The 26,667-nt window shown below is 37.4% G+C and overlaps 1 protein-coding gene across 1 annotated transcript; it reads right to left on the reverse strand.

Annotated features, from left to right (window-relative positions):
* Nucleotides 1-816: 816 nt before the first annotated feature.
* KDSR (3-ketodihydrosphingosine reductase) lies at nucleotides 817-26,582 on the reverse strand. The gene is made up of 10 exons (XM_027657469.1): nucleotides 26,398-26,582; nucleotides 18,872-18,961; nucleotides 17,679-17,735; nucleotides 12,838-12,903; nucleotides 12,593-12,688; nucleotides 11,328-11,519; nucleotides 9,487-9,570; nucleotides 6,533-6,616; nucleotides 4,567-4,668; nucleotides 817-4,220 (listed from the first exon to the last, which is right to left on the reverse strand). Exons 1-10 carry the CDS (start codon nucleotides 26,503-26,505, stop codon nucleotides 4,101-4,103), a joined length of 999 nt encoding a protein of 332 aa, XP_027513270.1. The 5' UTR covers nucleotides 26,506-26,582; the 3' UTR covers nucleotides 817-4,100.
* Nucleotides 26,583-26,667: the final 85 nt, after the last annotated feature.

Below are 26,667 nucleotides of genomic sequence, written 5' to 3' on the forward strand. Positions count from 1 at the left end.
GATAATTTAGCCTTGTAGCTGAAATGGAGTTATGAAAAGGATTGAGGAGCAATCTACTTTGGCCTGCTACTTTTACTGAAATGGAGAAATCAGGAGCTCCAGTTGTAACCTTGATGCAGAATGTTGGAGAATTAAAAGATTAACATCAGCCCCACAGCTTTAAAACACAATTTTAGATAGCCTATGCTTTCCTCAATCCATCTTTGATTTTTGGCTCTCTGACAACTTAATACAAATGTCTTTTTAAAAGACTGAACATTTGAGATTTTGAATTTAGTTTGGGAATAAGTATCTTGGCGCTACTCCTCCCCTACTATTATACTGGAGCAAGCTATACACTCAAGCCCTCTTACTACAGAGCTCAAACATGATACAGTGTTTCTTTATACAGCTGCATGCTCAGTGCTAGTACAGAAAGACATCTATCTTAACTATTACTTCTATTGTTTTCCACTAGGAAGAATGAGCATTGCTTGGCTCCTCAGGATTCACAAGCAATTCCAGAGAGCACAAGCACTAGTTATAGAACTGGCAGCACCTCCAGTAAGAAAGGCTTTGTCAATTTAATCTCACTTTCATTATGGTTTGGGGATGCTGGGTCTGCTGACAATTCCCAGTTGAATTCTTTACATCCCTTTTTACCTCTGCCCTAAGCTGCTAAAATGGAGGGATATACTCTGCTGTGCTACACAATTAACAGAATCCTGTTGATCTCATATTTAAAAAAACCCCAACAAAATAACCCCCCCACCACATCCTGCAAACGAATTTAGCCACTACTCTTCATCCTCTAAAAAGAACTTAAAAGTTACAGGCTTTGTTGATTCTCCATTTATTTTGTGAAATATAAAATATGAAAACTAGTTTACAGTTCTGGCACAAAAAATGATGACGCAATAAGCACGAAGTTTCTTTTTACAAATAACGCTATATATCTTTACCATTTAAAAGTGCCTAGAGTTTTTCACAGCAAATAAAGTTTATTTACCTATGTCTTTTTTTCTTAGTAAAATATTAAATCTACTTAAATTGCACGTGAACACCTTGTTGAAGTAAACTATAAGTAAAGTTATAATAAATCTGTATGTAAAGCAGACAGTCATTAGAAACTACATGGAATGGAAAAGACTATCCAAGCCTAAATTGAATCCTAAAGATTGACCAAGAAAACGAGACAAGACACCGATTGATATGGCACAAGTGATTAAATTATTGACAATTTGACAAAAAGTAATAAAGCCTATTTGAAGATCTTCACGGATTTAATACACTGCTAAAACATTTCAATGCAGAGGTTTTGTAACATTTAAACTGGCAAAATAGTTTTTCGACTGCTAAACATTTTTCCACAAGATTACAAGGCATCTCCTTCACTTTATATTGGACCTTAAAATGAGTATATTGGTAAATAGAGAATGTGCATAAGAAAACAAAATTTACACCAAAGGTTGCTGTAGTTGACAATTTACCTTGTTTTGACAGTAAAACAGTTGAGAAGTTTATCAGTTAAAATTAACATCAATAACTTGCAACAGCAGAAAATAGAACATTGAAAAAAAGATTATTATTCTTGATTCAAAAAACTTGCCTTGTTCCAATTTCCACAATTGCCGAGGGGTTCAACGTAAAGTTTCACTGTCAACACAACAACTTACACTATGCAAAATTAGGTGTGAACTGAAGTCTCTGTAGATCAGGGCCATAACTTTCACCCAGTAGTCTTACTTCTCCTTCACAGACACTTGCACTGAATTATATCAGTCATTATTGGGAGGACTCTTCAGTCAAGAAGTAGTGAGTGGTGATCAAAGATGCCCAACCTGACACCTTTAGAGGCCCAGCTGCCATAGTGTCATGTGTGCTCTGACCTTCTGGATTATGTTTCTTAAATGCAAACCCTTTAGCATTCCAAGCTGACGATCCAAAAATTCAAGTATCCAAAGGCTTACTGGTTTTAAGTCCTGACTTCCAAGCTCGTGCTGATATCAAGTAATTTACAGAAGCATTTTTTTCAAACTAGAGCACAACTGACTCACCCATTTTGGTATTTTTTTGCAGATGGTTGAAAGAGTATTTGATTTTTATCAAAACAAGAGTTAACATCAATCATAGGGTCTGAAAAGCATTATGTTGCTTTAGAAAACACAGCGATGTTGACAATGGATGTATGATGAATGCTCCCTTATGTCATTCACACTAAGCAGCACAGGAAATACATATGCACACTAGATTTCTTTGCACTGAAGCTGAGCTGTTTAAAAATGCAGGAATACACTCTGTTCTCAAAATTAGCATTATATTATAGGCATGCACAACTTCATATATCTAAACAAAATCGGGAGGCAGGACCTAAAACATAGGCTTCATGAAGAATTCAATAGTGCCTCAACATTTGCAATCTAATGGAAGTCAAACCACTTAAAATGAGAGTGCCAATGTGACTCTGTTTGAAAAATATGTTTGTAAACCAGGTATTAAAGCAAGTTTAGTATATGTGGAAAATTTAAAAGTGGTTAGCCTAATTCAGAGAGGGAAAATAAATCACCTCAATAAACTACATTCTAAGGTTTTCCAGTTAACCACCTATTACTTTTCATCTCAGTTTAATTGAATACCTCTTCTTAAATAGATATAGAGAATATCTTAACAAAAGCAATCAAATTTTGTTTATTTTGGTTGTTAAATACTACTTTCAAGGAAGTGAAAGTGCCCAGTTTTACACGTAATTTTAGATTCAGAGTACTGAATGAAAATGGAGAATATGACATCGAAAACACAGCAGTGCTAACAAATACAAAATATGCAGCTTTTGAAAAAAAAGCAGCTCACAAGGCACTTACTATAGTGGTCCATTTAATAAACAGTATATATAGTGCACCCTTAAAACATCATTGCTATGCATCAAGCTTTTCAGTGTTGAATGAGATTAGAAACAACCACTGGGTTCTGTGTATTCTGAAGCAGTTATTGAGCAGCCTTGTTTCATGTTATGTAAATGAAACAAATTAGAAGTGGGTCATACAAGGAGAATATTTTAAATAATTTCTCATGTGAAAGCTTTTCCATGTAGTGATAAAATGAAGTGTGGAAGGCCATTCTGACACACACCTCTCTCCCTCCTCCTGACACTTCTGCCCTAAAAAGCTACATTCCTGCTACTGGAAGAGCCTGGCATTTTAATTACAATCAATTCTATCATCAACTACTTGTTTGGCTCATGATTTGCAGCTTTGAAATAATGTGCATTACAGTAGCATTAAGCTACTTTCCTTTCCAGAGCAAAAACTGGCAGATTAAGTATCTGTAAAAATTGTACATTGTTTCAATGGCTTAAAATGCTGAGTCATAATCAACACATTTGATACTGGTAAGATTTTTTTTTTGTTGTTCACAACATACTTCAAAGGCCAGAAGAGCTACAGACCTGATCACATCTCCTAGCATTTCTCTGTGGGAACGGGTTCTTCATCTCCCTTTAGAAAGTATGCATATATTAAACCATACTTTTTAATTGCTCCCAGACTGAGAAAGCTTGGATCATACAAATGTATTTGCCATCTCAGGGTTTCCACAGTCACATGTTGGATAGAATAAGGAAAGCTGTCATTGACAGAAGGATCTGTAGATTGGCCAAAGAAAAATCTAACATTCTAAACTAAAAGAAGTCCCAAAACATTATCAAAAGGTATCAACTTGTTCAGGGGACTTCAATCTATTTCAGCCTGGTCTGTCATGGTACTTATTTTGCCCATAAGCACCAAAATGAGAAAACTTAAGTATTTGTCCAGAATTACCGCATATAGTCCATTCTCAAATTCTACTCTGCAGATCACTTACAAGCTCTCCAAATTCTCTCCAACTCAAATCATCAAAAAAAAAAAAACAAAACAAAACACCTATCTAATCCTCATTCACATTTTTGCATAGTTTGGCATTTTCTGGAGTTGTACTTTTGCTTTCTTTCATAGCTTTTGAGGGGACTCCTCTGTCACACAGGCAAGTACTTCCAGTCTAAATCCTTCAGGAGCAAAACTGAGTCCCACTTAAGCAGCTAGCTGTCCAGGACTGGTTGACATTCTTCTTTCCACTCAAAATAAAGATTACTCAGTTTTATCTGCACTTTCAGATTTTTCCCTTTGCATCATGCAGCGACGAACTATGCTGTCAAAACTTCCTAGGTAAAATAGGCCAATGATTCGAAAAATGCCCATGCAAACAACCTGGAAACAGAGAGAAACATCCTTCAATTAATTTAGGATCTTGGATTGCAGCATATTATTTAATCATGAAATGAAAAAAAAAAGTTCTAGGCAGGTGTGTTGTATAACCTCCAAAAAACAAACTCATGAAAACCAACCTAACTATGTAATAGTTCAGGCCTGAGTAGCAGGGGGTGGTCTTAGCTCACCAGCCAACTTCAGTTTGAAAATACTACTGCAGTTTTCAAAACCTGTCAGTATTAACAGCCACTTGATGAAAAAACAATCAATATTCACATAATGTTCTACATTTTAAAGTATTTTGAACTATTAAAAGTTGTGACAACAGGGCCTTCCCAAATCTTACCTGCTGGAGACCTTCAGTAATAGAAGTAACTGGTGACATTCCACTTGTCAATATTGACAGCATGTAACCATCTGATCCAACTGAGCTGTTAAAGTTCCCTTGCTGGATGGAAGGATTAAGAAAACAAAAAGGAATTTACCCAACTGTGGCAAATCATAATGTGTTTTATTTCAACAGTTACTCCTGATGGACACAGATGACTGATATAACTAACAAGAAATATTTTTATGTAAAAAAATATTACCTCAATTAAGAATCAAAATATTAAAAAATATTTTGGGCTATACAGCAACATTCCAAAAAGCATTCACTTAAAAATGGACAAGGAAGCTAACCTGCCTTTAGAGAGAGGTGTGCTGAATTACTGCAGATTTTTACAAGATATAAAGGCTCTAAATTTCTTCTTGAGGCATGCTTAAAACAGATGGTGGATAAAATGCATGATGGCCTTCGCAGTAAGCATATTTCAGAGACAGAATTACACCCTAACTCTGTCAGGCCACCAATCACTACCCGGAACTGTGTAACAAAATACAGCTTGCATTTTGTTAAAATTAGTTTGCTTATCACATAAGATTTGGCAAGGGAGTGTATTTCAGATGTTAGGTAACAGGTCCCTCTTCATCTACAGCAAGGACTTTTAACGTGCTCTCCTCAGAATTGTGAGACACAGCCTGCTGCTTAAGCACTTCATCTGGCAGAAAAGGGAGGACTGACATGAGGAAAAAGTTGTTTGGTTTTTAACTACTCATCAGTAAAATTGCAGTTCTATAGCTCTGACTCCCAGGCTTCTCCCATTTGTTTCCATTACACTTCATGCTGGAAAACAGACTGCCTGAAACAGTGCAGGACTAGATGGAATGTGGAACTGAAAGGAAAAGGTGGTGTTCCCGAATCAAGGTTAGGGGTGAATCTATGCAAAGTAGTAGAGGTTATTAGATTTGATTATTTCCCAGTACACACCTGAGAGGCCTGCGAGTACACAGATACATTCTCATTTCTATTTTAGTCTCTCAGCTGATGGCTAGAGTGCATAAAGACCACAGCTGAACTAATATATGATACAAAGTGCTGGAAAGGATGGTATAGAAATACCAGATTCTTAAGGTCAGAGAGGAGATTAGTTTTCCTTAAACACCAAAGAAGAATACTGTGTTGAGGTAGTATTTGCTTTTAAAACTCACCACGCCAAAATCAGATATGATTTTGTGTTTATATGCTGTATTTGTGAAAATACTGTAAAAACTTCAAAACTGAACACCTGCTGTAGATGTAAGTCTCACTGAAGGTCAAGAATATTTGGAACTGCAAAATAATTGCAGATTTTAGGATTCAATCAGTGTGCTTTATGATCATGAAATTTCATGTTTGTTTCTTTTCTGAGGTACTCTGTTAAGCATGCAAGCCTTCCCTAGCACAAAACATTGGAAAAAAAATCCTCAGAAAAGCAGTACACCTTTAATCACTAGGAACGGCATTTTATGTATTGTAATCACTCATAAATCGCATACTTTAGACAGTAAAAGCCAAAAGAGGTCAAATGCCTTCCTTTATGTATAATTATTTTTATATGAACTCATCTTCAAGAAAAATAAAGACAGTACAACAAGCTTTTGAGGTTAGACAAATGGTATTTGATACATAAAAAGTCAATAGAATTTAGTGCTTTCAAGACAGTCATAATCTACCTTTGAGACATTGCATCATACAGATGCATCATTTTATTCTGTCTATGTACAACTTCAGATACCTTTTACTTTCAAGAGATTGCATAAAATCATTTGTGGGCTCAGTGGCAAAAGAAGAATAAAGCAAATAAATCCTGTTCAAACTAACCAAAGAGTACTGTTTTGTGTAAATTGGTTTTGCATTTAGCTTAGCCATTATCTTATGGTCTTAAGCAAGCATGACATGTGATCCTAGTCTCTTCAACACAGGACATACTTTAGAAACATAATTTACTTACTATGGCATCTTTGACTATAACTCTGGCAACTTGTTCTGCTTGGCAAACAGATGAAGTTTCAGAAATCAGCTTCGTCTCTAAGGGCTTTAGTAAAAAACACCAATATAAGTTTAGCTAAAAAGACCAATATAAGTTTAGCTAAAAACACCAATATAAGTAAGTTTAGCTAACATCACACAGGAGAGAAAAATATGCATGTCAAATTTTAGTTTTGGGTCTTTTTTCATGGATGACATCACTGTTAGCAAGTGGTATCACACTGTCACCTAAAACATACACTTAAAGATCATAAATAATAGTCTAATTTTACAAAATTTTACAAATTTTTCCTTGAGTAGTACATTTTTGTATATAGTTTATTACTACTATGAAATGGCTTTTTCCTCCCAAGTATTTTATTCTCAGTAGAAGTTACCAAAATGCTTAAACTACTTCTCAACACCTGTATTAGCCCATTTATGGTTTTTTGCCAGAAATGTAAGTAAAAGATAGGCCTTAAATATTTTAAGATCCTACAAATCAGCTTGCCTTTTTTTTTTTTTTTTAATTTCTCAATCTCCACACACTGGTATCTACCAAAATCCATCACTGCATTTTATTTCTTTGTGTTTTAGACCATTTATACCACTTTACCTCACTAGAAGAAAGCAATTATGACAGTTATTTTAGCAGTCACAATTTTTTTCACCAAAAAAACCCCAAACAAGTTTAGTCTGTTACAAAAACAAATGGCAAAAATATACTTTAAGGTATTTAGAAGTTTGTCATTAATGTCCCTTCAACAAATAAAATTATTATAGAGATAACTGCCCAGGAAATATTTAAATGCTCAGTATCTTAGAGACAGATGGTTCCACTGATGAAGCAAAAACAACACTAAATTAGGGAGAAAGGAGTATTGGTTTCAAGTTCACTTGTAATGGCTAATTCAGTTACATTTAATAACAAAATTTAATTGAAGCATTTAAGCCTCTTCAAATACTGGGACTAGTTTAATTCTCAGATTAATACTTTAAAATTAATACTTCCACTTCCAGGGAAGAGCTGAGGAACTACAGGTTTTTCACTATCAATTTGAAGTACTACAGTAATTAAATTTCACAGAAACAGGCCTATTTCCAAATATCTGTAGAATTACGAGTTCTGATTTCATTGACCAGGCTCACTGAAAATTTTTTTTTTAGTATGTGTATTTTAAAGGGGGTCATCAGTGTCTTTGCCAGCAGAAGTCACATACAAACAACTTTTACATGCTTTCCTATAGTGATAGGATTTGTGTCTTCAGATCTCCATTTCATAGCCCTTATTTATTTTTAAGCTTATTGGCCAGTATCAAACAGATCTGAAAGAGATAAAGGGATATCAACAGTAACTAAAATACTGCAAGTTTGGGAAAAAAATAGCAGCTGTTCCGAAGCAACAGCTAAACTTAATGACTGTAGAGAATAAGGCAGGCAGAAATCAGCCATTTAATACTTGATCTGGCTAGTCAGCACGGCTGTCATTTGTAAAGCAGTTACCTCAAAACAAAAAAAAGCTAATTTTTAAAAACACAGAAAAGCTGTATCCTAGTTCCTGATGTTTTATTTTACCACATTCAATGATTACAGAGAAGAATGGCCCAGTCCTAAGGAAATGCAAACTACAGAGGCAGATGTTCTAAGCTAAGTAGTATTAAATAAATGGCACAATAAATGACTATCTGAAATGTCAGAGTAATGCAATGGTTCAGAGATTTAAGGTACATCATCATATTAGGAGCAAGTCACCCGGAGAGTTCATGTAGGCTAAAACAAAGCATAATTCTCTCCTTAAAAGACAAGACTTTTTTTGACAAATAAGATAAATCTCTCTGAATCTCTTTTAAAGAGAAATCTTAAATGAACAATGCATTCTGCTGGTGACTGTATTTCCCTGAAATAGGCTATTTTGAAGAATAAAATCCCAGAGAATATGCAAGCTACACAAGTATCTGCAGATGTCTAATTCTGGCACTTTATGCGGATGTGTGGGAGTAGACAGTTAATACAGAATATCTGTATCAAGAAATGATGAAGTAAGAATTGTGTTATACAATCCCTACTGATTCCTATTCAAAGAGTGAAAGACAAAATGGAATGCAAACCCAATTTCCAATTATACGTGATGGTGCATGTTGAAAAGATGCTTGAAAAGATTATATCCTTAGATATCAGATTTCTAGTTCACAGTATGCAAACAAAAAATAAGACAGATTTTTCTCTGGTTATCTGATGCTTTGGTCTAAATGGGGCCTAAATGTGGGTTTTGGAATTAATACTTCATATGTATCGATATGGTAGATGACAAGAGGTGACTAGAGGTCAAAACTTTCACTTCTAAGGTAATTCAAATGAAAAAGGCCTAGTGCTGACACATCCTTCTGAAAAGTGAGACAGTCATTTCCACTGCAAACACAGTGCAAGAGAGTTTCCTTTAATACTAAAGAACAGCCATTATGGAACTGGGTCATTATATACATTCATACAGCATGGTTAGATTGGCAACTGCACTGAATGAACTGAGGTTTATTTTGATCTGTCACATCTGTCACAACAACTGCATATTATCAAAGATGCAAAATATGAATATTATATTTGTTTTATTAAGCTTTAATATCAAAACAGTGATTTAACAGTTTATTATTCCACAACAATATTCTGATTGTATGCAGGAAGACTGTGCAGTGCTTCAGATGTTAAAGGCAGATAGTTCTTCCATTTAAAGCTAGAACAATAAACTACATGAAATTATCTTACAAGCTATATAACTCTGAGCAGTTAAAAACTGATAAAACTGAAGTGTTTATAAGTACTTCTGAAAATCTTAATATGCCCTGATTTCAAAAATACTACAGAAATAAATAAAATATAAAATGCATTGCTTATAACGAAATGAAGCTTTAAAAACTTCAGTATTACTGAAGGACAATTTACCTTTGTTTTACTTTCTTCTGCAAATCCAGGTGTATCAGTATCTGGAGGATAGGCCACCGTTACGTAGACATTATAAGGTTTTACCTGTGTTTTACAAAAGCATTAAGTATTATCTTAATACTGACAGCCTTTACGTGTCCCTCATGATTTCACTGATTTCTCTTGTACCGATGAAATTCAGGAAGCATGAATTCAAATTGCTTCTAGTGTTAAGTATTCAGCACTTACAAGACTTGCAGCTTTGTCAAGTGAAAAAGCACAACAGCAAAGATTTTAAAAAGGGGGTTGTGGTGCTTTTTTAATAAAAGTCTGTAAAGACTTTGCAAATTATTTGATGAATCTAAGACATTTAGGAGGAATATGAAAGTAGTTTAGGTTTATAATTGTACCAATTTCAGTTTTTAAAAAAAGACTAAACTATTGCCAAATACCAGTACCCAACATTTATAAACACAAGGCCAAAAAGGCTTTCACTGGGGCACATTAACAGGCTTTTCCCTTGTTGTTTCCATCAATGTATTTTCACTGCTGGACAAATAAGAGAAAATAAACAACAAAAAGATAAAATTCAAATTTGTTATCTTTAAGAGGCATACTCAAGTCACAAGGCTTTTCAACCCATGGTAAAAACTTGCAAGAGGTCAAAGTCTAAGGAGACAAAAAATAAGTAGAAAATGTGAGAAAAACTGGAAGGTCTTACGTCAAGGATTGCATTTAGGTATGTATTTGTATGTAAGTGTCATGGAATTAACATGGCTTAGTGCACTACTATTCTAAAACTAATACAAAGCAAATCTGTACTCCAATGCAAATAAAAAAAGTTTTTAATGAAAATATTAGAGAGGGCTATGATAAAGCAAAGTGTCGTAAAATACTAAGCATTTTTATTTTTTATGAAACATTCTATATTGAAAACACTGAAATACCACATCAGAGGCCCATAAACACCCTGTTTTTAGTCGTGAGTAATTCAGTCTTCACAAAAATATCGGTCACCAGCCTGAAGAAAGACCCTACATTTGCATTGTTCTATTTGGCAGACCAGAAGTGACTAGAGTCAGTTTTACCACACATTCTTATCATGAATCAAGGCATACAACAGGGACTATGCAAGGGTCTAGAACCAAACACAGGCAGTTTTTATATAAACACTTAGCAACTCAAATATACATTCTTAACAGAAGAATAAGAAAAGTAATTTTCAAATCAGTTTTATCTGTCTTACTACAATGTACTTACCAACCTTGTTCCACTGAATAATGAAAAGGGTGTTTGGCTTTAGTCAGAACTTAAGAATAAGCTTAGATCATTGCAGTATAAAAAGCTTATATGTATCAAAATTTAGAAGGGTGAACCACTGTCAACACAATTTTTTTTTGTGGCCAGTCATCAAATACTAGGTTGCAAGTATTACTGTTTCATATGGTTCACATACCACTTACCATGGACTGAGAAGCAAGGTGGGAATCACCAGCCTCCCCCTCATGCATCCATGTGATCTTCAATATCATCCTGCACTTAGGACTTTGAAGAAAACTTTTACTCAAGTCGAAAAAATCAAGTCCTTTTAGTTAAAAGATTAAAAAAATGTCTGCACATGTGGGAGTCAGTTCTAGGAACAGATTCAATCTATTCCCTCTAATGCAATTGAAATCATCTTCGTTTCTGCAACCCCAGGTGAAGCAATAGGAATGTACTGCCGCCAAGAAAGGGCCAATAGCACATGGATATTAGCAGTGCTGCACAATGCAAGAAACAACTATTTAAATGAAAATGCCCTTCACTGACAGTTTAAAAAAAATGTTTATAATCAAAATTACTTAAAATTATTGCACACGTACCTCCATTTGCAGGGCTTCAGCCAACCCTCGAAGAGCAAATTTTGTTGGAGAATAAGCTGTATAACCAAATAGGCCTAATTGCCCAGCCTGAGATGATACAAATACAATCCTTCCCATTCTTCGTTCCTTCATGGTAGCAATTACTGCTCGACTCGGGTAAACACTACCCAGATAATTGACCGCCATTAATCTCTGTACAAACGATATTAATATGGTATTTGAGCCACAGATCCAGCTGTTTGGTCTTATCAAAATCCCCCTATTTCAGCCTGCTTTAACAATCAAGTTCACTAGATCTGTAGTTCTATCAGCTGGTAAAAGAAACAACAGTTTTTTATTCTAAAGCTTCATAAACTTTTATAGCTAAAAAACTCACTTTAAGCCAAAAGAAATCCTGTCTATCTATAAGTCTTAATAGCATCCAGGATACTGATAATACTGTGAACCACATGTCCTTAAAAGAAAAAAGAAGAGTATTTGAGGGAAAAGCTAACCTGAACAATGTCCAGGAAGCAATCCATTTATGCATTACGTATGAAAACATACTGAAAGTTTAAAGAGTCTTCTAAAACAGGAAACAGGAAAAATGCAACGTATTTATGCATTTCAGAGATTTTAATCTTTGCCAGGATAAGGAGAATTTACTCTCTAGAAGACCTAAAAAACAACTGATAGTCTATATAAGCAATAGAATGGATGATTCAGACTTATTATAAAATTATACCTATTTAATATTTTCAGATTATTCAACATTATCTGTAGATGAATGGAGGTCTGAGGGCTGCAGGCATAAAGTAACCAAAATACAGATGGTTTGGGGTTGCTTTTTGTCTTTTCACCAGAGCAGCAGCTTCTCAAGCTGAAACAACTTCTGCACCTCACTACTTAACATTGATAACAGCTGATTTTTTCTTAAACAGGTTAGAAATATTTTTAAAAATCTTAACCAGAAAAAAAATTAAACTATGTGAAATTCAGTGCCTTTCACAGGCCTTAACCGAAAAAAAATAAATGCCAGGCTTTTCTGCCATCTTGAGGACGCTCTGTCCCAGAAGGATAATTCACTCTTCTGACCCATCAATGGACTGATAGATAAGTGAGAAATTAGAGGCAACCCTTGCAAATCTAAAGATACTCTGACAGCAAGCACAAATCAGGTGTACTCCTACAAACTCTGCAAAGACTGCAAGGAATGCAATCTAATTGTTAGAATGCTTAAATAAGAAATTATCATATGATGAAATTAAAAAAGTATGCTCACTCACTTCAAAAGAATTCACTTCAATATCCTCAAATTTTCCTGTAACTGATGTTCCTGCACAGTTTACAAGCATGTCAACTGGCCCCAGCTTCTCCTGAGCCTGGAAAAGGGGATAGAGGTTAAGACACTCTTTAGCGGGGAAAAAAAACCTTCCTATATCACAGTATAAATTATAAGAAACTATTTCCAATAGAAATACGACACATGGATAAGGCTTAAGATACATAGGTGAATCAGTTTTTTCCTCACCTGTTTTAGAACATTCTCCACCTGTTCGTAGTCTTTAGACACATCAACAGAAATACAAAGTACAACCTAGAAAAGGAAAGTGAAAGAACATTGTCACAACACACTAAGTCCAGTAACTGTTGAGTCTCAGCCTTTCAAAATGAAACAAGCCCGATGTATCTGTCCAGTCTTTTTGACAGGACAGTTTGCACCTCTGCCACACTGGAGAAAGCAATCCTTGCTCCCTCCAAGCTCCTCCCCCTCACACACACATTCTAGTATAATAAAGATTACATTAAGAACAAATAAACACTTCATGATCCTCAAAGCAGCAACTCGTAGAAAATAGCATCTCTAATTTACTGTACTAAGATACACTACTGCCTGAGCTATTTACATGAAGTTAAGTAAAATCTATTTTAACTAAGACAATCAAAATTCTACAGTGATACATTTAACTTTCATTAGTGCTAAACAAGCCAAACCATTTGTGTGGCTTAGGCTCCTCTTTAAGAAAAAAACTATTTTTTCCCCACATCGTAGAAAGGCATGGTTGCAGAGTGTTGCCCTGAAAGTGCAGCACCACAAGTTCTGTTCCAAAATTTAGAAAGCAAGTGTTAAAAACCTGCTAACTTTAGTACTTGCAATGCATGCTACCTCCTTATTTCATAAAATATTTTTTTTAAGAATAGTAGTAAACCTAGTTGCGTACTGCTTCATGGGGACATGTCAAGGACGAAACTAAAATAAAAATTCTATGAGAAATTGATTCATTGAACAGAGTTGTAAATAACTAAGAAGTGAAGTAATATTTACTCCTTGTCTGGAAATCAGACATTAAGGGGTTTAATTTGAAAGATACAGAAAAATTAAAATAATCATTGGCTAAGGATGAATTGGGAGAAAGGGGCAGGCAGGACAACAGAAAATAGATGATACTGATATCTAAGTTTTCTTGTCAGCTAAAAGTTAGGCCATTTCCTTGAAAGTTACTGATTACTTTCAGCAAGATAGTCTCATGATCTATCTTTTGAAGTACCTTCAAAATCAACTTCTGGCCAAAGCAAGCACTGCTTCTTTTGGGCTACCACTTACAAACTCTAAGACTGCTGCAAATGCCAGGTATTGACATATCAGTTACCCTCTCTGCTAAGCCATCAACAGAGCGTCAGGGCAATTCCTCATCTTGAAAAGAAAAGAAATTTCTATTGCAATAAAAGGGGGGATTCCTGGATTCTTGTTCCAACTTCTATACTCTCTGTTACTTTGGTCAATTATTTAAACTCAGAGGTGAAATAAAATAAAGTCATCAGTAGTTTGTAACAAGTATCCTCATGACCACTTGTCATGGAGCAGATGGGCACAACACACACACACACACAAGCTTACCACAGCGTAACTAACTGCTTTGGCAGCTAGTCATTTGTCAGTCCTGCCCCTGGTCAGACTGTGACACTTCTTAGCTGCATAAACAGAATCTGCCTGCCATTCCTGTACAGCAGGTTGGCTATTCCTGCCTCCCAGCATTGTGTGTAGTTGGACATCAGAGTAAACTTGTGGCACAAGTTATTGGCGGGACTGTATGCATCTCCCCTTAAGGCATGTACTACATTTTGGAAACATTTATCTTTTCCGTATGTTTAAAAACAAAAGAGCAGTTGAATGAAAACAACATCGATTTATTATCTGGATGTCTTTGCAAGATCAGTGAAGAGTTTAAATAAATCACAGTTCTGAATCAAAATTGGAGCAATTTGTTATTATATCAGATTGCATAGATTATTTATATCATGAACAACATACACAGGAACTATCGCAACTTTTATTGACTACTATCACATTATACAATTCACCTCCCTGCTTCTATTATCATACGTTCTTTCTGCTACAATATATTAATTACCTCCATTCCAAAGCATAGACTATAGATCCACATCTAGGACATAGAATATGCTAAAAGAAATAGTCTAATATCCCCAGTTCTGTTCCTTACCATTTGTTTTAAATACTGCATGCTGTTGGATCATTAATAAAGCTTTCCCAATAAAGGATCAATTCAAGTCCCAGTGAAATAACTGGGAATATTCTATATTAGAAAAAGGATTTAAAAAATATTGAAAAAAAAACTCTAATGGCAAGGATTTTTGTTCCACTGCACACCTATATCCATAAAAGCCACACCTCAGCACTCTACATCACATGCAAACACTAAAATGTATGTATATGTCAGACACTGGTTGTCAATGCAACTTGGTTTCATGTATATATCCAAGAGCTGAACAGTGACAGCACATGCCCAAGAAAAAAAGTAATCTTTGCGGAGGATCTTTACATCTTAGCTTGATATGGGACCATTTCATGTCTTCATCAATGACACAGGTGAAGGGATCTGCAGCAAGTTCGCAGATGACACCAAGCTGAGTGGAACAACTGACAGACCTGAAAGATGGGATGCCATCCAGAGGGACCTGGACAAGCTCGAGGAGAGGCCCATGGGAATCTCATGCAGTTTAACAAGACCAAGTGCAAGGTGCTGCACCTGGGTTGGGGCAACCTTTGTTATCAATACAAGGCTGGAGGATAAACAGATGGAGAGCAGCCTTGCTGAGAAGGACTTGGGGGTGCTGGTGGATGAGAGGCTGGACATGACCCAGCAATGTGTGCTTGCAAGCCAGAAAGCCAATCCTATCCTGTACTGCATCAAAAGCAGCGTGGCCAGCAGGTCAAGGAAGGTGACTTTGCCCCTCTACTCCGTTCTGATGAGGCGCCACTTGGAGTGCTGCATCCAGCTCTGGGGCCCCCAGCACAGGATGGACATTGATCTGTTGGATTGAGTCCAGAGGAGGAATATCAAGATGACCAGAGGGATGGAGCACCTTTCCTATGGAGACCTCTCCTATGGGAGAGCTGGGGTTGTACAGCATGGAAAAGAGAAGGCTCCAGGCAACCTTACAGCAGCCTCTCAGTACCTAAAGGGGGCCTACAAAAAAGCTGAAGAGGGGCATGTAATAATAAGACAAGGGGGAGTGGCTTTAATGAAAGCAAGTAGATAGCAATAGGAAGAAATTATTTATGTGAGGCACTGGAACAGGTTGTCCAGAGAAGCTGTGGATGCCCAATGCCTGGGAGTGTTCAAGGCCAGGCAGAGTTCCAAGATGGAACTCTGAGCAACCTAGTCTAGTTGAAGGTGTCCCTGCCCATAGCAGGGGGTTTGGAAGTAGATGATCTTTAAGGTGTCTTACAACCCAAATCATTCTATGATTCTATGATCAAATGTAACCATCTGTCCATGTTATCCACTATCAGACATCATCCTTCTCTACACTCTTTCAGTAATCCTTTCGTACAGCTTCTCTTGGTTCAGCTACTGTCACTTCCCAGATTTTGATCTGCTGTTCCAGTGCAATCTCTGCCCCAGACTCCCTGCTTTCTCCGGTTGTTCTTTGCATTTAGATCAGGCAGGCTTCCCTGAGACCATGTCCACCACTCAACAATAGCTACAGAAGAGCTGGCCTACCCATCACCTCCACTGCCTACTGCTTAACCTGGTTGCAAGTACAAAGCTGCTTCTGCCAAAGCAGTCCTGTTCAGCCCACACTTGCTCAGCCTTGAAGATACTTTTAGAGATTTTCACTGAAACTCTTATGAACATGCACTGAATAATACTCTTTTTAAAAGTCTGCATCTATCAAGCTCGGACAGATTTTAACAAGAACATCCTGACACAGTGTTTGACAAGGGATTAACTGTAATGCTAAGCTTGGGAAACTGCTAGAGCAGCTAAAAGAAAATGGTTACCAGGATTTTTTTTTTTTTTAATGGGCAAAATACAGTTTCTCCTCACCTCAAATGGCTTAGATTTTCAAACAAAGTTGATCTGAGTAAGGCAGCATGTACAGAAAAAAAAATCATCTTGAGCCATTTGACAAAAATATAAAGAAGTGAAGACAAAAATCTTACAAATGGAGGCATTAGGAAAATTCTATATAAACTAGTATTAACGTTATTGCCTGCAAATATTCAACTTCTTTCATTGCTTCTTTTCAACCGAATATCTAATTTATTAATTCAAATCCCTTTTCATGGACAAATAAATTGCTTCTATTTGTAATCATGAAACTAACTTAGTTACTAAGTGACTTTCATGATCAACAAAGTTCTGGAACACAAGAAAGGAGAAATCAAAGATATCAACAGTTTCAATTTTATTTTCCCTCTCCCTTCATTATGAGTACTGAGAAAAAATTGTTTTAGCATTTTGCCTCGAAGTTGCATGTTTTGAACACAGCAAGCTTACCTATTCTAAGTTAGTACTTCTGCAAGGTCTAAATCATTGCCTCTATGCACAAATGCATTATCTATTCAGCAAAGCAGCTTCTATGTTTATTAAGTCTCAGAACTTCACAAATTTAACTTGTGTATCTGTTACAGTACTTTGCTAGGAAAAGGAACACAAGTATGATGTAGTGAAATAAACCTGGGAACAAATATCTACACTTCTTTCCCAAAACAAATGCAAAAAGCAAGATATTTGTAGAAAAAAAAAACTGGTTTTTCCACTTCATCTGAAAGAATAAAATGCTTACCAAGTGACAGTAAATTGCACTGATCCAAAAAAGCATGCTACACCTACAGTTGAAGAAATCTTTTACTAAGAAAAGCAGCCTAACACACTAGCTAAGCAACATCAAACATAGCAAGAGCTCAGAACATGTCATGTAAACAGTCTGAATCTTGAATTCAAATACTGAGTCCTCATTTATTTTTGTCAAACAGTTTTGTTTTAAAGACAGGACTACAGAACTATGTTGTAGTGATTATCTTAAACAAAACACACAAGTCCCTCTTACCAGTGATCTTACCTGCTTGTCATTAACAGAATACTTTTCTATTTCCTTCTTTGTCTGCAACAGCTTGTTCTGAAATGGATAAAAAGACAGCTAAATCGTTGTCGTGCTGAGAGCAATTTTAGTCTTCAGTACTTCAATAAGGCTTAAAAACATCCCCTAAAGCCCAAAGTTACCCTTGACTAGTTAAAGCATTTATTTTAGTGTTGTAATTTTAAAGACTTATGGACATATGATCAAAACATGAAATCTATCAAGCTATCAGAGCTCATTTATCTGTTTTTCACTTAGTCCTCCAAAGCCAGTAATGACTTCTATAGATTTAATGCTTTTGTTCCATACTACAGAGAGCACCTAACGCTGTAGAAAATAATTTTTCTCCATTTTGGCTCTATTTTATATGTATTTGACATCACATAGACTCTTCTGAAGAACAATCACTGTCATGAAATCACAGTGACAAACTTAAAATCTGGTAAATTCAAATTGTCATAATCCTTTCAAGAAAAATTCTGTTAAATCTGACTACATTCAAGGTTATGCAAACTAAGTTGTCTAGTGTAAGTAAATTATCAAAGACAGCTGGGACAGAGAGCCAAAAAATAGTTATACGCTTTTATTCCCCAAATAATTTTTTTTTCTCTACAAGTAAAATAACAGCCCATTCCAAAAACAGAGTCATTCCAACTAAATCTGAATACCTCTTAGTTAAAAGGACCCCAAACCAAAAAGAAAAACAAACCCGACAAAGCAATCATTTTTCTTCCAAATCTTCCAATCCTTTTCCCTGATGAAGAGTTTTTCACTAGTAAAAAAATATAATGCTGACTAGACACCAATATATTCTGTGAATTTTAGGAACTGTTTTTAATCCCCCAGTTGTCACTGTAGGGAAATTCTACAGTTTTAAAGAATATGGGGTTTTCCTGCTTTCGTCCTCTGGCACAGATCTAAGTGAAATAATGAATGCCATTAACAGAAGCAATAGCTCTGGCAAAGTTTTAAGGCATGCTAATCACAAATTCCATGTTGGGCTATGCTTCTTAAAAAGGTGGCCACCTCTGCTATTCAAAGGTATTAATTTGGAATGCCTAGGGTCCCCTTACAATATACACCAAAGAAGTATGAATAATTATCAATTCCAAAATTATCCCCCACCTATATTTTGTGAACAGAGTTTAGCCAGTAGAAAATACACATACACTTACCTCATCTCTTGCAATCAGTGTTATGAAAGCACCTTGCTTATAACATTCAATAGCAATACATTTTCCAATTCCACTGGAGCCTCCAGTTACCTAAAAGTTATTTGAAAAAGGCAGCGTTACTCCAATATTCTCATTCCTTCTCCCATATGTACAAGTCAAATGAAATGAAACTTCTGAAAACATATTGAGGTTAAAATATTACACGATGAGATACAAATACAGAAGATACTGTTAGCTTACTTATTGAGTATGAATGAAAAATATGATCTGAGTAGACTGATGAATCTTTGTTTCTACCCCAAACCCAGTTTTACCTCAGTGGCAATTTTTGCTCATTTTTTATGTCAGGCACACTTAGACCCACTCCCACGTCAGCGCTCTCACATGCTTTTGACTAAGTCTGTATGCTATTTCTAAAAGCATGTTGCTAGAAGCTTGAAATCACTATTAATGCCATAATAACACAATTACATACCACCCCTTCATACCTGTCACAGTAGAAGTTATTTGTAAAATTGGCAATTGCATAGTGCCTTCTGAAGATATCATCACATAAATAGAAAATACTTTCTTTCTTATTAAAGAAAAATCCCATTAACTCAACAGTTGTCTCTCTGTGGTATATTTGTGATTCCCCCAGTGTGGACCCTGATCTGCCCCTGTGCCACCCCTCAATTTCAATTTAGTGCCGATTCCAGTACCTAAACTTCTGCAACCTTTTCTTCTTCCTCCAAACTGTAACACTGAAGTAGTCTTATATGTAAACAGGAAGTTAATATTTTGTCTATAGACAAATGCAGGGATGACTACAGTTGTCTATCACATGGATGACACGTGCCAAATTATACCAATATACAAGTTAAGGTCACCTTACCACCTCTCTCACTAACCTCAATAAACCTACTTATGAACTACGTGTGGAACAAGATGCAGATGACAACCCTGCCCTCTCTTTTTGACTAAAATAAAAATGTCTGCCTGACGTGCCTTTGGATCATTCTCAGTCTGCATGTGCCTTTGGTTTTCAAATAGACACTGGTATCTTCCTTATATACCCAATTTATTTGAATTTTTCTTTAACAACACATTAAGAGTCATACTGAGAAAATACTGGAACAAAATACCTAGAAGCAGTTATTGTAAAAAAAACCCATATTGATTAAATGAGTTAAGAAATACAAATTCTCTACTAACTGGAAAAAGATGAAATTCAGATTTCTCTGAAAATCATCATCTTTTGCTTTTTATCAAAACCTTGCCAAAGACTCCAGAGAAACACATCACCTCCATTTTAAGAAAATGGAGGCACTGAGCTAATGAGGGTAAGAGCAAAGATCCCAATCTCTAACTACACGCCCTATCAAAAGCTTTGTGTCATGTCCTCATTTGACAGTGCCTCAGTTTTGTATTCAGGGATGCACTATCCACAAAATTCTTTCCACTCCTGGAGGCAGTAATGTCAGAAGAGTCAGAAGTACATTCCCATGAGTCACTAAACTCTTCTTTCATTTGAGTATTTTACCACTTACTTTCAAATACAGCTTAGTGCATATCAAATAATCCCAGCAAAGACTTACAACACTATCCATGGTTTCTGGTTGGTTCATCTTCAGCCACAAATGGGCCAAGAATGGGCGTAACATCCACAAAGACTAATTTCAGCTCTTTAGGCTTCCTCTGTTATTAGAGTGAACTGCTTCAGATTAACTTCTAACTGACTCTGCAAGATTAGCTTCACACCATACTAACCTCTGAGGATGACTCCAAGACACGTGTCCTGTTCTAGAAATGTGAAACCTGGTCTGTAGATTATCAACCAAAGATGACTGCTTTCAGAGTAAATGAAGACCACAAGAGTTGCAAGTGTTAATTAATGATTTGGGACTTCAGCGGAACTACAGAATTAATTTAATGCTTTGTTATGGAAAGAAGTCACAAATACACTACAGTTTTTAAAATACATTGCAAGATTTCAATACGTATCTGAAAAAATAGTGTGATACATTCGATCAGATCTCAGTTCCACAGCACTTGTGAGATGCTTCTACAGATTTTCAACAGCAGCAAGTACACAAGAACATGAACTAATCAAGGTGCATGGAAGATTGCTCCAATTCCAATTTTTGGCGTAGCACTGCAAGACAGCAGATTACTACCTGCACAAACTGGTGAGTATCATGAACGGGTCAACTACACCAAGTGCTTGAGGAATTTTCTGCAGGTGAAGGTACTGGCACCAAGTCTCCAGCTTGTCAAACAAGGCTAATATTCATTTCAGAAAGACAAGGTCTGAAGCCATGCAAGTAATGGAAAAAGGAAGTTTTTTATTTACAGTCATACCCAAGAACACTGGATAGGGCTCATGTCAGATTGGTCGATGACAAAATGAAATATCAATTAGCTGGGAACTTTAGCATTTAGGTGGGAGGCTGTTACGAGCATGTGGGAGGTTGTTAGTAATATACACATTCTTCAGGAGCGTTAACCATGAATGCTAATGTAAAAAAAATCCCTAACACCAGTGAAAAAGTGAAGTCGGCCTAAGCACATCTATGAAGTCTGTTAGGTAGCTAAGTTACTAACACAGATGCTCAGAACTAACAGAAGAGCACATATCTACCTCATTAAAGAGGACATTATTATGGTAACTTACCATTGTGGTCAATGGTTCTACACTGTATCTCATTTGTATCCAACATTTGAATTGCCACTGATCCCATTTTTAAATTTCACTGTAACCCAGCATCAAAGGAGTTAGCAAAAATAAAAAATCAGGTCACTGCAACTCAAATCACAGACTAATTTTTTTTACAAGAAGGAACAATTAAATCCTAGTATTAACTCAGATGCTCAGAATGCAGCACTACCAGGTCTTGAGCAGTGTTATTGAGTTGTTTCTATGTTTAAGAATACATCAAACTAGCTGTTCATAAAAGCACCTGGCTCCAACTTCTGAAGCTAAAATTCTTGATAACACAGTTCAACTTTAGGGTTTATTTCCCCCTTATAAATGGAAATAGAGAGATGAGGTACAGAGAATTGCTCTGAGTTTCAAATTTGAGATACTGGAAATTCACTTCAATTGATGAGACAGTTCAACTCCAAATTAACAGAACTGTCATTAGGAGTGATCAAAATCAAAACCTGGTATGGTATCTCCAAGAGAACTTATTAACTTTCACCTAGAACTGGATGCAGGCTGGCTTCATGCTTTCAGACAGTGCTCCAGTAGAAGGTATTTAGTTCTACTGAAACAGAACATCCCTTTAATCTGGCGTACGTGGTTAGGATGCCTGACTAGACTCAAAATGACCTCCTGTCAAACCACGTGGACGTATCCAAACCACAGACCATATCAGCCCCAACACAGGAGCTACAATGTCGAGACACCAAGATTGGCCAGCCTTAAAGTTGGCTGCAGTTATCTATCAAGTCAGGTTCTATGCAGAAGTGGGGAAACTACTTCTGGACTAAAGACGACCCATCTGCAGGAGGATTTGGCATGACCATCCTGAACTACATTCACATGAAAGGGTTCTTGTCAATCTGCACAGGAGACAGTGCCAAGCAGATAATATCTTTACATTTCCTGCCATTGCTAATCCACAAACTTTGATAAAGTGCATTCATAACACTGACATCTCTGTGTTTCGGTGTTTTGTGCTGGGGTTTTTCTTGTTTGTTTTTTTTTTGTTGCCGTTGTTTTGTTTGTTTGTTTGTTTCTTTTCTTTTTTTTTTTGTCACAAATTTCAACTTGGTTTTAGAAAGATTAAGGTTGAAACAAGGAGAGGGGACTACCAATAAAATTTCACCAAAGATAGTTTTCAAATGTCACTCAGGAAATTTACAGAATGCTGCTTTTGCACTAACATCTTAAGTTTTTGTTGCATTCTTTTCCATCAGGCAAAGTACCTCTGTAGAAAAAGGAAAAGAAAAGGCACAGAGAACATGTATAGAACAGGCATAACATCCCTGACAAAGGGCAGTTAAATGTGATACAAGCGAGTACAGTGCACATGAAGCAATGGTGACTGTCTTATCCTATTTTCATATTCCTATCTACCATTATAACCAGCTACCAAAATAGCTTACTCTTACAGAATTGATGACACGTACTAGTATGTAGCCTGAGACCCAAGGAGAGAGTTAAAGCCAATGGCAAAATAAAAGTTGTATAAAACAGTCTTCTGAATTTCAAAGCATAGAGAAGTTCAGCACAAGGAGCAGCAGCTCTACAGCACAAAAGTAACTTTTATATCCTTTATTTGAGAACATTTTCCTAGACATGTTAGAAATAAAAAAAAAAAAAAGAAAAAAAAGTAGTATTAAACATCTAAAAGGCATTCTGTTTAAAATAAGCCAAACCTGATGCCTTAGACAATTTGAGAGAAGTCCTTTTAATGTAATGATGCTAAGTGAGGCCACAAAAATTCATTGCAGATATGGACAGAGGGGGAACCCACAAGATTAGACGATGAGTAATTCAGAGTTCTGCAGACTCTCACTCTGAATAGCAGTCCTATTCTTTTCTAAGAATAAGAGACTCTTATAACTCTATGATTTCTCCAGAAACCATGTCTCGCCTTACACAGCAAGTGTAAGAGTCATGCTTCCATCATGCAAATGACTCTGGGAGAGGACAGAGGGGAAAAACACACAAGTTTTCTGCTTCCAATTCCTATTCCAAAAGGCAGGCAGAGTCAGTTACTTAGCCATAATTCAAACATCTATTAACCATAACTGTTAGGAGTGAAGAAAAAATATTTTTTCTGAAGGATCAGAAGTGAAAAGAATGCTGACTTCAGTTGAAAATTCTACAATTGGTATGTAACAGCCTCTTAAGTTGCCCAATGACCTTCCTTCAGGAAAGCAACAGATATATTTTCACCATACTTTCAACAGGCCCCCAGAAAGAAGAGTTAGTAGATAAGACTGATTTTTTTCTGCTTCAGAAAAGCAATTTATTGAGGTATATCCTGAAAAATTATATTTACTGTGCAATGGCAATCAGTCTCCCTCTGAAAGGGTTTAACCAGCTAAACATACAATTTGCAGGTCTTTATTCTTTTATTTATTTCAAGACTGGGTTTAACTGAGGCCTGATACTTAAACAGATTTTGCTGGTTTTCTGTGAGAAGACTTTGAAGAAGTCCTTAGATAATGCTGTGGTCCTTAAATATTTTTATGAAGTCTCTCAGTCATTTCAGTAGCAGAGAACATTTACTCCCAGCATATGATGAAAGAATTCAGTTCATACACACAGAGTGGAAAGCCTTATTGAACAATATTTCTGATTTACATTACCATCATCCAATATTTTTCTTTATGTATGACATTAGAAAATTTGAAATCCAAATGTACAAGTGTCCAGCATTATTAACAGCATCTACAAATCTAAGAAGTAGTGAACTCTGGAACAACTGTTCCATATTTCATTAGTTTTCATGAACACTTTAAGAGCATAACTGAAGTCAAAAATCAAACAAGTAATTCTGCAAGTGGTGACACCAATAAAACTGTCTGCCCGCAGATTTCTATTTGTGTAATCAACTTAGATATATCTACAGCCTTTTCCTCCATTAATATATTCTTGTAGTTACTTCTCTAGCTAAACTCCTAATTTTATAAGAGTTGCAGGAATATTGTTCTTTAGACTTCCTCTTGTACCAAATCGAACTTAACTATTAATATAATTAGCAGCAACAGCTACAGGGAGGCTTCTCCAACAAGAACATTCTCATAATTTTCAATGTGAATTTTTTTAAATGAAGCATTCTGATTCTGATTAGAAGAACCAGCAAAATTAACTTTTAAAGTGTTTAATCACTATACAGAATGGACAAAGCTTTGAATAATCATTGTATATATAAATAAAACCAAACAAAAAACCTGAAATAAAATCTATTTAACTTTTTATGTTTGCTCTTCTGTTTCTTCATAAAAGTCACAGAAGACCCTTAAGTCTCCTTCACCTTTGCTTCTGCACAGTACTGAAAGGTTCCTCCTTAATAATCATTACTCTTGTGGGGAAAGAGCCATAAGCTGAGAACCTTAAAGCAACCTTGAACACACCTCACACAGAGTATGATGCTGTTGTAAAGCCAGTAACAGCATGCAAGTAACATCTACTGCATAAAGTAACTTGGAAATACTACTGCAACTTGGACAGATCTATATTACTCTGAGGACAGCTCCATCCTCCAAAGAGGAACTCCAAAAATAATAATAATAAAACCCCAAACAACAGGCATCATACAGAGCTCGAGAAAGAAAAAAACCACCAAAAAACCCCAAACCCCCACCAAACAAAAACTAGCAACCAAAACCTCAGAGTATCTGTAAACTCACACCTAAAAGATCTCACTTCAGGATTACCCCAAACTCCCACTCTGATAAAAGGCATCTCCAAGCACTACTCACCCTTTAAAGTAAGTTTAACCTAACAGTATACTACATTTTCTCTGCACAGAACATACATACCCTGGGGATTTAGAGCTGAGTTTAAAAAGCTGATCCTAGGACTACGAATCTTTGAACTGCTTAACTCATTTGCTCTTATGTGTCCAAATTCATTACTTTGTGACCCACCTGAAAGCATCTGGGTAGTGCTCCCCTTTCCTCCATCCCCCCTCCCCAAGCCACAAACTCACACAACTTCTAGTGGCGTACCACTCGCGGACTGTTTTAACAGCACGTTCTTCTGAAGGCTTCTTTCTAAAGGCTTACTTTCTACTACCTTGCCAAAATACTGCTCAAAGGCATCAATATCTATGTGCTCAAAGATGAAAAGATGCCCCAGTGCCATCTGACCACTTCCTTTGTATTATTTTTTTTCCGTTTCCTCATACCTGGCTTGGTTTCTTAGACCAAGGAAACAATACGTTTTTCCTTTTGTTTATGAGTGCACCCACCAACCCTACCCCCCCACCACTTAAATATCTTGGGAGATGCTAACAGGAAACAAAACTCGAGGTAACCGGTGACTTGGAGAGCGCAAAAGGAATATCTCAAAAAGCCAGCGTTGAGACTGGAAGATGGTGACTCAGACCATCGCCTTAAGCCAATTGGGACACACAGCGGTTGTCAGAGCCATCGGGACAGGTCATTTCCTTATCACCCGGGACTTGTGGCTCCCGCGTTTTGGTAGCTCGGGGTGTCACCGCCAGCTCGCCGGGATTCCTCGCGATCCCGCGGGCACCCCTGGCGCTGAGGCTCCCCGGCCGCCAGCCCCTCCTCGGGCACGCTGCGCCCCCAAACCTTCCTTCCTCGCCGAGATGCTCCCCCCGCTCCTGCAGCGGGATTCCCGCAGCCACCCCTCTGGCTCCTCCCGCAGCCTGCGCCCCCATCTCGGAGGGAGCGGCTTCTCTCCCTCCGCCCGTCCCTTCCCCAGCGGACACCATGGCCGGGGGAGGGTGACTCGGAAGGCCCCCCCGCCTCCCCCAGCGCCAAGGCCGAGCGGCGGCGGCCGCCCGCCCGCTCCCTCCTCCCCCCGGCCCCGTCCCCCTCCCGGGGGGCGCCTCCCTCACCACGACGTGCGCGCCGGGCAGCTTGAGAGACTTGGGGCTGATGAGCGGCGACACCATGTAGAGGAGGAGGACGAAGGCCACGATGAAGGCGGCGGCCAGGAGCAGCATGGCTCGTGCTGCGCCGGCGGAGACGGGGCGGCGGTCCGAGCCCCTGGGGCGGGCGCTGCGGGGCGGGGGTCGCGGGGCCGCCCGTCCGCCTGCCCGAGCCGCGGCGGGAGCCGGCGGGAGCGGGGACGGCGCTGCCGCGGCGGGAGCGAGCGCGGCGGAGGC

This window comes from Corapipo altera, unplaced genomic scaffold, assembly GCF_003945725.1.
Source record: "Corapipo altera isolate COAL_440 unplaced genomic scaffold, ASM394572v1 66, whole genome shotgun sequence".
Lineage (NCBI taxonomy): Eukaryota > Metazoa > Chordata > Aves > Passeriformes > Pipridae > Corapipo > Corapipo altera.

Excerpts from the sequence above, each read along its gene's own strand:
- KDSR (XM_027657469.1), bottom strand. The coding sequence starts at position 26,505 with ATGCTGCTCCTGGCCGCCGCCTTCATCGTGGCCTTCGTCCTCCTCCTC. Across the intron at positions 17,736-18,871 it reads CACTGATTGCAAGAGATGAG|AACAAGCTGTTGCAGACAAA; the intron begins GTAAGTGTATGT and ends TATCCATTTCAG. Across the intron at positions 4,221-4,566 it reads TTACTGAAGGTCTCCAGCAG|GTTGTTTGCATGGGCATTTT; the intron begins GTAAGATTTGGG and ends CTCTGTTTCCAG.